This window comes from the organism of the source record quoted next, unplaced genomic scaffold, assembly GCF_019419815.1.
Source record: "Pyrus x bretschneideri cultivar Hongxiangsu unplaced genomic scaffold, Pyrus_bretschneideri_v1 Contig7, whole genome shotgun sequence".
NCBI classification, from domain to species: domain Eukaryota; kingdom Viridiplantae; phylum Streptophyta; class Magnoliopsida; order Rosales; family Rosaceae; genus Pyrus; species Pyrus x bretschneideri.
Genome location: NW_025999809.1, coordinates 8,345,332 through 8,357,966, shown reverse-complemented (window position 1 = coordinate 8,357,966; position 12,635 = coordinate 8,345,332). Strand labels below are relative to the sequence as shown.

General features: G+C 37.9%; 2 protein-coding genes across 2 annotated transcripts; one reads left to right on the top strand and one right to left on the bottom strand.

The window, feature by feature from the left end:
* Positions 1-5,319: 5,319 nt before the first annotated feature.
* Positions 5,320-9,961, top strand: LOC125472312. Its single transcript, XM_048573570.1, has 13 exons — positions 5,320-5,650; positions 6,337-6,546; positions 6,788-6,838; positions 7,105-7,235; positions 7,354-7,470; positions 7,610-7,729; positions 8,038-8,126; positions 8,345-8,511; positions 8,621-8,674; positions 8,917-9,026; positions 9,208-9,321; positions 9,430-9,564; positions 9,642-9,961. The coding sequence occupies exons 2-13, from the start codon at positions 6,370-6,372 to the stop codon at positions 9,667-9,669; spliced, it is 1,293 nt and encodes a 430-aa protein (XP_048429527.1). The 5' UTR covers positions 5,320-5,650; positions 6,337-6,369; the 3' UTR covers positions 9,670-9,961.
* Positions 9,962-10,099: 138 nt separating this feature from the next.
* Positions 10,100-12,490, bottom strand: LOC125472618 (pyruvate kinase, cytosolic isozyme-like). Its single transcript, XM_048574286.1, has 3 exons — positions 11,693-12,490; positions 11,080-11,541; positions 10,100-10,968 (listed from the first exon to the last, which is right to left on the bottom strand). Exons 1-3 carry the CDS (start codon positions 11,933-11,935, stop codon positions 10,159-10,161), a joined length of 1,515 nt encoding a protein of 504 aa, XP_048430243.1. The 5' UTR covers positions 11,936-12,490; the 3' UTR covers positions 10,100-10,158.
* Positions 12,491-12,635: the final 145 nt, after the last annotated feature.

The following is a 12,635-nucleotide window of genomic DNA, read 5'->3' as shown; positions in this document are numbered from 1 at the left end:
AGCACGCGAGAGCATTCACATGATGGGTCACCCATCGGGAAGTTCTCGTGTGAATTCCTAAAAACAAAACTGTGAGGGCGTAGTCGGAGCCCAAAGCGGACAATATCGTGCTACGGTGGTGAAGCGGGCCCGGGAAGTGATCCGCCCCGGCCCGGGATGTGACATTAATAACGACAAAAAATTAAAAAAAATTAAAATAAAAAAGCCTGATGTACAGAATAAACCAGAATATACTAGAAAATATCTAAATACCACTACTAACTTACCAACCCTTCAAATCCGAACCGCACAAACTTGCTTTTGTTATTTTGTGTTTGTCGCCGGGGGGATCAAAGTGGGGACCTTCATCGTAGAAGCAGGGGAAAGTGTCGATAATCTAAATTATTGACATTGATTATTGAATGTGATATCTCAGCGTCGAGCCCGCGCGTTAGCACAGTACTAATTTGGCCTTTGCTTTGTTGGTGTGTGAAGTGGTAGGTAGGGTTGAAAACAACCAAATACAGCTTTGCACGTGGTCTTCCCTCGAAGTAGGAAGATACTCCATGCATGCACAACAAGAAATTAATCACGTGCGGCCATTCGCATTTGATTTTAACACTCTTTATGACGTTGATTGAGAACTAAAAGCCGGAAGAGAAATCGATTACGCACACGCACACGCACATGTTTGGATGGTAAAAGCCGGACGGCATATATGCTTGCAAAGTAACAAGTGCAATTCTTGCTTTCGGGAATGACATGATATGTTCGCTGTCTCCGTATAAGGTTATGGCATTTCTTAGGCACAACCGCACAAGTTTGGACTACTACACAAAACATCTGTTTGATGTCAATGGGTGCTTGGCTTTGTTCTCACATGGTGACAATGTGTAACATGATAATGAAATGGTTATTATTCGCTCCCTAATGAAATACCTAATTATGGGACCATCCATATAGTTGATAGTACATGTAAACCTCAATAAAGAGAGAGACTTTTATGAAAGGGGTTTAGCGGCTACCACAGTGGCAGTGTACGCGGTCTCTTTCATAAGCAACTATTATATACAGTCTCAACATTTTTCATTGTAGATTTAGGTGTAGCTAACTAGTTGTAAGCCTCAGTTATTAGATTATGGATTCCATAGAAGGCTTAGAAAATAAAGAAAGTTGTTGGAAGAGTAACATTCAAAGTTACCCATCAAATATAGGCACACCAATAATAGTCTATAGCCTACTTGGTTATAAGCTTATATTTGAATGATAATTGTAATTAGATGCCTACAATATTGAAGGAAAATTTTGTCCTAGCTAAGAACATGTAAGGACATTTAAACACATAAGCAAACTAATAACACTTTAAAGTAGGCATGCATTAAAAAACAATTCTAAAACCTATGACTTTCAAAGCGTAGTGAATGGTGAACCACAAGACTGCTTAACAACATTAAAGAGAAAAAAGGATTTTGAGATTCATTACCCTTGAAGCTCATCCTTGTTTACACAAGTGGAGGGCCTTCAAGTCACCTCCTAACTCCTTAGATCTTCCTTGTGATTTTCTTCCTTTTGATACTCCTTTGCTCCTTGAGGATGTGAGGAAAGGATCTCCAAGAACACCAAAGGTTTAGTGTCTCTAAGTCTCCACACCAAGGATGAGGTGTGAAGATGAAATGGATGACTTAGCGGAAGAAAATATTGCTAGCTATTTTATCCCTAAGTGGCCGGCCTCTTTATAGAAAAAAAGAGAAAAGGTTTCTCTTCTTTACCTCAAGAAAACCCTAATGAGGGAATGACTATAAAGTTGCCTTTATACCACTTCACAAGTAAGTGGCAAACTTGTAATAAGTCAATCAACTCACTCTCCCTAAGTGGCCGGTTTTAGCTTTGTTTTTGGGCTATTGTTCCATTCAGTTTTAGTTGTCACACGACATAAACTCAATGGGCCTTATGGACCAAAAACCCTTTTGGGCCCCGAAACCTAAAACTAACTTAAAAGCCCACTATGAACCTTTCGTATAATTAATTAATCTTGACCATTCTCAATTAAACCATTTAATTGCTTATCCATCTCATTTATATTTCTTCACTTTCATCCTTACTTGGTGTACGATCCATTATGTTCCAATTAGCGAGGCAGTGAGCAATTGTTACTCTTAACGATCGATTGTGAATTGAAATCACATTTCAATTCTCCCTTTGATAAAGATTAGTGTTTGCTAATCTTCAGGACTTCCACAAACTATGAGTGACACCTAGCAATATGTCATGGCTACCTAAGCTAAGTAGAAGTGGTTGGAGAACCTATCCAGTTACAATTACAATGCAATACGGTCATTCTTTAATACAATACTCTTAATCACATTGTTTGAGTGATAGTTTGTTTCATGTCTACTATCCAATGTGATACTTCTCTATATGATTCAATTGAATATGATTTGGAACAAACTTCCTAAGTCATATTCATATGCTTTGGCCAAAGACTCCTGAATCATATCTTAGAGTATTCTCCCTCCACCATGGAAGGTTAGAGATCCTTGTTGTGCATTCATATGCCTACATCATGACTAGATAGCTTGACCCCAACAATGTTGTGGACACTCTCGATGGAATGCCTTTGACATGATCAAATGATCAAGGACCTAACCATTAGACATCTATGATGCCTCAAGTCAAATGACTACTTTGCATATTGCAACTTATGAGTTCTTACATGACATGTATGTTCGAACTCCTTTTTTATTGTTGTTCAGTGTACTCAATTACCTTTTGAGCACCTATGTGTTTGTCAGTGCCCAACACTAAATGACTTGAGACTAGTCATACTCACGCTTGAGTTAACATAACACATACTAACCTTAACGGATTGTCAATGCCCAATTGGCAATCCTATGGTTAGGAACGTTTTAGGAATGAACATAAAAGAAAGGTCTCGTTAATTAACTTACTTAGATCACTTCTCTCTTAGATTAAATACATTCTTTGGATTCCCTTATTGCTTAAACACATAATACAATAAATAGTGATTAACAATAAGCTTTGCCCTTCGTTAAACATATAATAGTTTAATACAATAAGTATTCCAAAAGCTATTACATCAAATGAGTGGCTTTGTGGGCATACTTCCAACAAATATAATAAGAAATCAACAAACATGAGTAGTTGTTTACTAATCAAGAGGTTAAAGTTATATGGTTGCTACTTGCCTCTCAACGCACAAATGAATATAAGAAATGAAAACAAGTAGCTAATACATGGTTGAAAATTTTGTTTGGAATTGCTTATGTAGGAAACAATTATCCTCACAATGCTTATAGTGTTTTTATCACAAATATGTAGAGATTTACATTAACACTGACTTAACCCATAATTACTTTTAAAATTTTCTGCTTAACGAATTTTTAATGCAATTCTGAATGTCAAAAAGTGATTTTACTTAAAAAAACAATCTCAAACATTTTCAAAATATTAGAAGTCAAAACACCAATATTGGAACATATTACTTTAATTTTAGATTTTATATGATCATTTTGCATATGTTTCTTACTCTCCTGTCAACTTTTCTCATCTGTCTTCCTTCTATCTCTATTCTCTTCTATTAAAATCACGGGCATATGTAGATTTCGAGTACTCATTGTATATAGTATATATACACAAATGATATTATTTAATTCATGTTAAACTTAGATTGGTGTAGATATTTTGGTATCGCATCATGTATGCAAGATTGCAAGTAATCACCAAACAATTTCGTTATTTTTTTCCAAGTTGTCAGTAATTCTTACATGATGCTAAATGTTAATATACTTAATATAGTAATTAGGTTTGCATGCATCAAATTAGGTTAGTCAAGTGATTTACGCGAGCTTGATGCAGCACTTTAGGTTTTTTTTTTTTTTTTTTTTTTTTTTTTTTTTGGATAAAGGAGATTCAATACCAAGAGAACACAATTACAGACAAAGGGGCGCAAATATACAGAAAATACAAAACAAAAAGTGAACCCCCAACACTAAACAAAAGCCCAACCCGAGAGAAAGCCCCAAAACAGAAAACACCACAAGACTAGCATCCTCCTCCGCCGTCGAAGAACCGGCCGTCGACCACAATCCAGTATCCCAGGCCAGAGATCGCACCAAACACAGCCCCAAAGAAGAAGGCGCCAGCGTCCTCCACCGTACACCACACAAATCGAAACCGCAGCTACCAAAGAAAGAAGCTAGAGGGAAAGAACTTTCCCCCAGCAACAAAGCCGAAAACAGCATACAAGTGGAAGGTGGTGGTGGGTACACCATATGAGCCGAAGCTCTGCACACCTTCCTAGAGAACCGCACAACGCGGGTGGAAGAGATGGTTGCAAAATTGAACATGTGTGAGAATGATGTAGGACAGAAGCAAATGGAAAAGGTAGAAAATGGTTGGAGTAGAGTCATGGAGGTGGAAAAAAGCGAGAGAGAAGAAGAAAAAGGAAGGTTGGAAGTGGGACTGTCAGATCGAGACCGAGGAAAGGTGAGATCGGAGGTCACAGTGGGGGAATAACCAGAACAAATGGGTAGAAAAACCAGGAGAAAGCCAATCACACATATAAGGGAAGAAGGAAGAGGAAGGAGGAAGAAAAGCATCAAGAGAAGAGGAAAGAAGAAGAAAAGGAAAAGAGAACAACAGAGTAGAGAAGGGGAAATGAGAAGAAAACAGAAGAAGAAAAGGAAAAGAGGCAACCGACTCCAGCCGAAGCCAGAGTCGGCGCCGGAGTAGGAGGAAAAGCTGAAGACCCTCACTAAAAGGGAAAGGAAACTCTCACAGAGGAGAGAAGGTCAGATGCAGCACTTTAGGTTAATTATTAGGTTTTGGACTGGTAATAGTTTTCTTCTCTTCCAAGTTTTATCATGTGTTCTTGAGGTTGTATGTTTGTATTTTGTGTTCATTTACATTTGAACATTCATGATTTCAAGTAACCAAACTTATATATTTTCTACAAATAACGTTAGAATAAAATTGATAATTTATGAAGGCGTAATAAAAATAAAATTAACTTTTTTTTTTTTTTTTATGCAAACGATATTGAGAGAACAAAATTGAACTTAGAGCCTCGTACGCAAAGATAAATTCTCTTAACCTTATTAACCTCTTGCAAATTACCTTTTTACTTGATGTAGAGTTTATGTCACAAAAAAGAAAATAGCAAAAACAGAAAGTTTTTAGTTTATTAAGGAAAGAAATTTAGGGATACCACATTTTGAGACTATTTTTTGTAGATCACATGATATGTCGATTGATGATTACAACTGTTTTTAATGATTTAAAAAATAAATCCAACCTATCAACCGTCAAATCATGTGTTCTATAAAAAATAGATTTAAAATTTGGTGCCTTTAGAATCATCTGAAAAGTAAAATGAAGAAAGTTTCAGCATTGGTTAGGCATGAAAAGCCAAGTGTCATTCTCTGACAAGCTCTGCCCAACGAAGAGTGGCATTGCCACATTCCCGGCAACCATTGTCAATTTTCCACCTTCCGTTTCATATATAACATTTCAGCATTCTTTCCTCTCTCAAGATCAAAAATAAAAAATAAAAAAGAAATCCATTCTCTCCTCTTTCTCTTTAGCATCGGCCCCTGGGAAGGAGGAAGTGAAGGAAACTATTTCCTCCTTCTCATTGCACCTCTTTGCGCTGGTAATCCAACTCTTTTACCTCTTTGAAAAATTTATCTTTCCATTTATGTTGTCAAAACGTGAATAAAGATAGTTGATTGTACGAGATCATGCATGTTTAAATGTAATAACATAGCTTGACACACATTTTTAACTCTTAGTATAACAACGCAAAATGTCACATATATGATTAGAGATCACCAATTTAATTATGCATGGAATAAAATTTATATATGCATATATATTGTATTTCTATGTGTTTGTTTTGGATTGGCATGTTATAGGGTTTAATTTCGGTTTTCTCATATGTTTGTGTTATTTTGCTTTATTACTCTTTGCAAAGCAAGGGTAAGGCTGCGTAGACGTTCTCCCAACCCCCACTCTCGCAAGGCGGTGTGACCTTGTTGGCCTGGGGTCGCCTTTTTTTACTCATTGTTGGTTAGCTTTATGTTCTGTGGATAGTTTATCATATGCAATATATAGTGAAGAACTGCAGCTTTTTTATGGGGTGGTTCATTTGTTTTGAGCTTCGGATGTTGTCAAAGCGGAAATATGTTTGATTCAGGTTGCAAATTTTCGTATTAGGGAACAAATGGATTAAATCATTGTTTACAGCCTTAAAACTGCGATGAATTGCACGGTATTGGATTTAATTTGGGTACTTGATGAATACTGCTGTAAGAAATTAATCTTGATGTTGTATATCAGATGCTAGGATAAAGATCCAACAAAATTACGAGGATGGCTGTCAGCTATAAATATTGGAATGACTGTGTTGATCCCCACGACCTAGAAGAAATGTGGAGTAGTCCTTATGTGGCTGCAGAATGGTTAGATGCTGGAGAGACCAAAGGCCAGAAAGTTCACATCTCGCGTGATCCTGATGGAAATGCTTACTTGACACAGATCGAGATGAAGGTGAAGCAGTTGTAACTACATTGAAGGAAATGACAGTTACTATAAGTTTAACTAAGAAGTTTTGAAGTATGAGACTGGGCAATTAGCCGATTACATTTTCTTTTACAACTGTTAGTATCGTTAACGGGAACAATTTTTACTAAAAAGGCTAAAGAGAATTCTTTTGGAATAAATTAGGCACAGACCATTTTCTTCTGAATTTGTTGAATAATTTACCTTGCATCAAATGGCTGTTTTGCAGGCTGTGGCTGAGATCATCATCCGCCGGCATTTTGGTTCACAAATAGATCCTGTAAGTTTTCTATGATAAGAAAAGATTAGCGAGTCTGTTTCCCTTCTATAATGTGTTTTAATCAGCTTGAATTGAACACACTTTTTCCTTCATCCAAAAGAATAAAAGAATGGATGTTTCCTCAGTGGCATATACGTCTGGTCTTCGCAATTGAGTCATCAGCTGCTGTGAATGCAGCTTCAATTTCTGCAGAAAAATAAACATCCCATTGTTACGCGGCTATTTATTTTCTTTCCCCTTAATTTTTTTCCTTTTGTTTCCTGCAGGATATGATTTGTGCTATTTCTGAACTTGCAAGTGATAGACAGCCCCTTGCTACACGGTATGATAAAAAATCTAAGTCCACCTCTGTAGGGATCATGCAACTTTTTCCAAAGACCGCTGACTGGCTAGCTAGGTACAGCCTTATGAACTGATTTGATTGAGAACAGACCTCTTAAATGGACCAGCAATGTTGGTTATCTACTTTTTATGTAATTTGGAGCAATGACGATGTAAGTGAAACTTTCTTGCAGTGATTTGGGTTACCATGCATATGATATTCAAGGGAATCACGATCTTCTGTTCAAGCCTTTTGTAAATGTATATTTTGGTGCTGCGTATCTTAAATGGCTAGCAAAGTTTGATAACAAGTAAGTTACAAAATGTAGTGTTCGTCTGATCATTTTTTGGTATCTGGTTACATGTGGCTCCTAGGAGTGTGAACTTGGTCATGTCCAGCTACTAAGATTAGTATTGATATATACTTCCGAGTTCCGTCTTTGTTTGTAGAGAAAGAGGTGAAGAATTCATAGTTAGGGCATATAAAGGTGGCACCAAGAAGGCGACTCACAAATCAACTTTGCAGTATTGGCAACGGTATCTTTCAGTCAAAGAAAGTCTTCCATCCAGGTTGCCGTCTCCTCTCTATCACTATAATCTGGAACTTGGTTTAAGCATTTTTCGTAATGATAGTTTTGTTTTTGGCAATGTAAATGATGCATTGAAATGTTTTCCACTCAACTGTATAAAGGTTTAGAATGTTTGGTGAAGAATTGGAGCCAAGTTAGAAATTGTTGTGCAGTGAACAACGAATTATTTGTAGCGAAAAGAAAACAATGTGTTATGTTTGTTGAATTATGAAGTCTCATGGTTAAGTAGAAGCTAACTTTTTTCAGATATATTCCATTCTGATAACGTTGTATCACACCTTTGTGCAGAAAATGTTTTGAAGGTCATCCATCTCCAATTCATGGTTCTACTTCTAATGCCCATCATGCTGCGCCGACTGCACCCTCACACAACACAGGTTGGTCCTCTTTCCAGTTACAGACCGAGCTACTGTAATTCGCATCAGTTCAACTGATAAATCTGTTTTAGAAAAATATATTATGTTTTGTTTAGTACGAACATTGTAAAGAGAACATTTGTGGAGGTGGCAGTCTGTCAGTTGGCACGGATGGTACTAATCCAACCATGTTTTGTTTTGATAAGAATTTCTGTCGTTTTTATTCCTCATTTCATCAGGTCATCATGTTTATTGGGATGCCAGAGCTTCCCCAGAAGACATGGCAGAAATGTGGAATCATCATGACGTCTCTAAAGAGTGGAGCAGGACTGGAGAGAAAAAAGGAAAAGTACGATTCTCCATTGACGAAAAGAAAAGACCGTATCTTTCTCGTGCAGAACTGAAGGTATGAGTTTAGAAAGACTGGTTTGAAGTTCAGGATTATATTTCTATGGCTATCGTTGTGAATGAAATCAAACTTAACATGTCACCTAAATGATATTGACTTCTTGCAGGCAGTTGCAGATATCATACTCACAAAGCACTTCAGTACAAAGCCAATGAAAGCTGTAAGTATAACTCTAAGTTGTGAGATATGTTTTCGACTGTTTTGGACACCGCTTATTACAACCTGATTCTTCATCTGAGATATGTAAAAGCCTGGAAGATAACAAAACTATTTGTCATTTTTGCCTTGTGTTCTTCAGTTTCATAAGCATTTCTATCCTCACTCAGTTCACTTTTTTGACTCCAACAATCAGAGTCTTTTACTTTGTTATTCTTCTTTTCGGGAGACTTATTTTTTGCACAGTCAGTTCTTTGTGCTCTTGCAGAGGTTGTTAGCTTGCGTTTCCTGAATGGTGTCGGTCCACGTGCTGGAATAATGGGAATCGACTATTCTACAGCTTTATGGCTTTACAAGTATGTCAATCTCATAAAAGAACAAAATTTCTTAATTTGAACCGAGGAGCATACTCGAAACTTTATAACAATCTGTATAGAGATCAAGATCTTAGCTTGTCATGGGTTCCAATGTTTGGAAATGTCACCGCAGATTATTTTGAATTTTTACTATGCACTTAAACTTCCACGTTGCGTGCAGCGAGATGGGCTTTAGAGCATATAAACCTAATCAAGCCGATGATATTTGCAAGCCATTTTTCTCGATGTACTTTGGTGCAGCCTATTTAGTATGGTTAGTGGAATATGAAGGGAGGTAAGTAAGTTAGAGGATTAGTTTATCATTGGAAATAATTTTTGATCGCCTAATGTTGACATCGTTGACCATGTTATGTCTAATTTGATGGTCATAATAAACGAGCAGGTTAAGAACTCCGGAGTTTGTTGTTCAGGCTTATATCTTGGGGCCAAAAAATGTGAATCTTCAGGAGTCAGGTCCACAGTGGCTCAAGTTTGAACAAGCCTTAAGCCACTATGGAGACGCGAAGAAGTGTATTGAGTACGTACCATCTCACTTCACTTGTAAAAATTCAGAATCTTCTGTTTATGACTGATGAATCAACCTTGTTGTTGTAGGGAGCACAGGAGCTGCTCTATCATGTAAGCTGATGAAAATCACGTACATTGCCACCTTCGGTTGTAAAGGGTTCCATCCTTCGGATTGAGCAGAAGCATACATGAAAAACTCGAATGAATTGAGTAAAATGCTGCCAGGATATAGAACTGGTTCTCTTATAGAATTGCTTTTGTGATATTTTTGAAGAGCTGCTTTTTGTTTTTGGCAAAAACTATGTCCGAGTACAAAATATTAACACTTTGGTGCGTCTGTTTTCTGTTTTCTCAAAAGAGGATAGTTCTTTTTGTTAATCATCATTGTATCCTTCTGTAAAATGACTCAAAAACAAAAACTTAAACTCTAAAACATCATATTATTTGCTCTAACCTCAGAATTAAACTCTAAAACAAAAAATTAAAGTCAAAATTGGATGCTGCAAAATCAAATTATGATAAATGCATGTCAACCTCAGCTCCCCTAATTAAGAATAATCCTCAAATCACAGTCAAAATCTTGATCATATCGGTGTTAATGTCATCACTTCACAGTCAAGATCTTGATCATATCAGTGTTAACGCGGTGCAACGCCACAACAGAGTCTCCAGTCTTGCAAAGTCCCTTTGCTTTTGCATGTTGAATGGCAAAATGTATACTCTCTTCGGTGGACTCAGCATGAGAAGCCCTAATGGGACTTGAGCTGAGAAGAGGCAGAACTCCCCTGTAAATAAGGCCATGCCTCGCTGGAGCTGCATCACTGCAAGACCACTCGAAAGAGTCTGTTGTTATCTCAGGCACCACCACAGACAAAATTGGCATACTTGGCCTGTACTTAGCCACCAGCTTAGCCGTGCTTCCTCCTTTGGTCAGGACTAAAATCAGTGCCGCCTTGATGCAATTCGCTGTCTGAACTGCTGAGGAGGCCAAGCTCTCTAGTGGGGACATAGGCATTGCTGCAACTTCCATCTTTCTTTTGAAAAGCTCCCCATAATTTATAGAGTCCTCAGCAGAAACACAAATTTTGGCCATGGTTTGAACTGCAATTTCTGGATAGGCTCCCGCTGCTGTTTCACCGCTGAGCATCACGCAGTCAGTTCCGTCAAGAACTGCATTGGCAACATCGGTGGCTTCAGCTCGTGTGGGACGAGGAGACTTGACCATGGATTCTAACATCTGAGTAGCAGTCACGATCGGCTTGCCTAGTCTGTTGGCCTTCTCTATCATTAATTTCTGAGCTAAGAATATCTTCTCGATTGGAATCTCCATTCCGAGGTCACCCCTCGCCACCATAAACGCATCCGAATTTGCAAGAATTTCATCAAAGTTGGAAACCCCTTCTTGATTCTCAACCTACCAAAGAACAAAACACAAAACTCCATAAGAATCAGTAATACAAAAAGTTAAAACTCTGAAACCAAATAGGGTTTAGGGTTTAGTCTACAATAATTTTCAACCACTTACCTTGGACATGAGCATTATATTCTTTGCATGCTCCCCCAACAATTTTCTGACCTCAAGAAGGTCTGAACCTTTGCGCACGAAAGAGAGTGCGATCATGTCAATCTTATTGGGAACCCCCCACTCCAAGATATCAATTTTGTCCTTCTCTGTTAGTGTTGGCAGATCAACAACCACTCCAGGGAGATTGACATTCTTCTTCTCACCCAACTCTGCAGAGTTTTCGCAGCGACAATGCACCAAACCACGCTCCTCGTCGCAAGCCAGAACCCTCAGAGTAATTTTTCCATCAGCACACAAGATATCGGTTTGTGGGTTCACATCCTCAGCCAACCTTTTGTAGCTCATACAGATCATACTCTCATCACCAAGAATGTTATAGTCAGTGGTGATGGTGATCTCTTGACCTTGTTTAAGATTTATAGACTTCCCGTCTTTCAGAAATCCCGTTCGAATTTCTGGACCCTGTAGAAAGAAAATAACACCATTGTTAGCCAATTTTTCACAATAATCACAAAAAGGAAAAGGAAAGAAAAGAAAAAAACATCAAACAATTTCTCATGTTTTTTTTTTTTCAAAAATCAGAATCTCAACAAGTAATTGCATGAGATTTTACCTTAGTGTCCAACATGACAGCGCAGAGGATGCTGGTGTTGTTCATGGCGGTCCTAAGATTATCCAGAGTTTCTTGATGGTAAGCATGAGTACCATGTGAGAAGTTGAAGCGAGCAACGTTCATCCCAGCCCTCAGAAGCTTCTCCAGCATCTCAACAGACCGCGAAGACGGCCCCAACGTGCACACGATCTTAGTCTTAGGCTTTCTATCCCCCACAACTTCAAGCACCTTCTCCATTGCCATCACAAACCAAACTTCACAGAAAGCAAAGGGTGTATGAAGCGTTTTGGGTAGGGTTTTGAAACAGAAGGTTTCTTGGGCAGGACGTCTCGTGTGAGTTGTGACTTAAAGCGTTGAAAGATGAGATATATATATAGGGGTGTTACAAACTTATTGTAGGGACTTTTGCGTTGGGGTTTTCCTATTGCAATTGGCATATTCCCTTTATTCCCGAGTGAGCAAGGAAAAAGAAATTGAATTTATTTTCTGTGTAATTATTATTATTGCTTTGGACCAAAGGACTTTCCTAGTTAATTTCTTTGTTTGCCTTGGACCCGAAGGCCAAAATTATTAAAGGGAATATAAAATCTCACATATGATTATAGAACACTCTAACATATTCAGACTCCCAACCCCCACTTCTCGTAGGAAAAAAATTTACCTAATAAATTCAGCATTCATGTGTTTCTTGGAGGATACTTTGTTTTCGGTTTTGATTTATTTGGAAAATTATGCACCTCCTACTTTCTGCGTACTCTACCTTCTTTTTTGTTTATGTGGTCAAAATCGAATACTCGATGGTGGGTTCTTTTCCGTTTTTATTGCAGGCCTTGCAATTTCTGGTGCCTTATTTGCCTGGTTAAGTAAGTGTGTTTTTCTTTTTTTTAAGAAATTATATTATCTACACTAAAGGAGAGGAGGTGGGCTAAATCTTACAATGGGT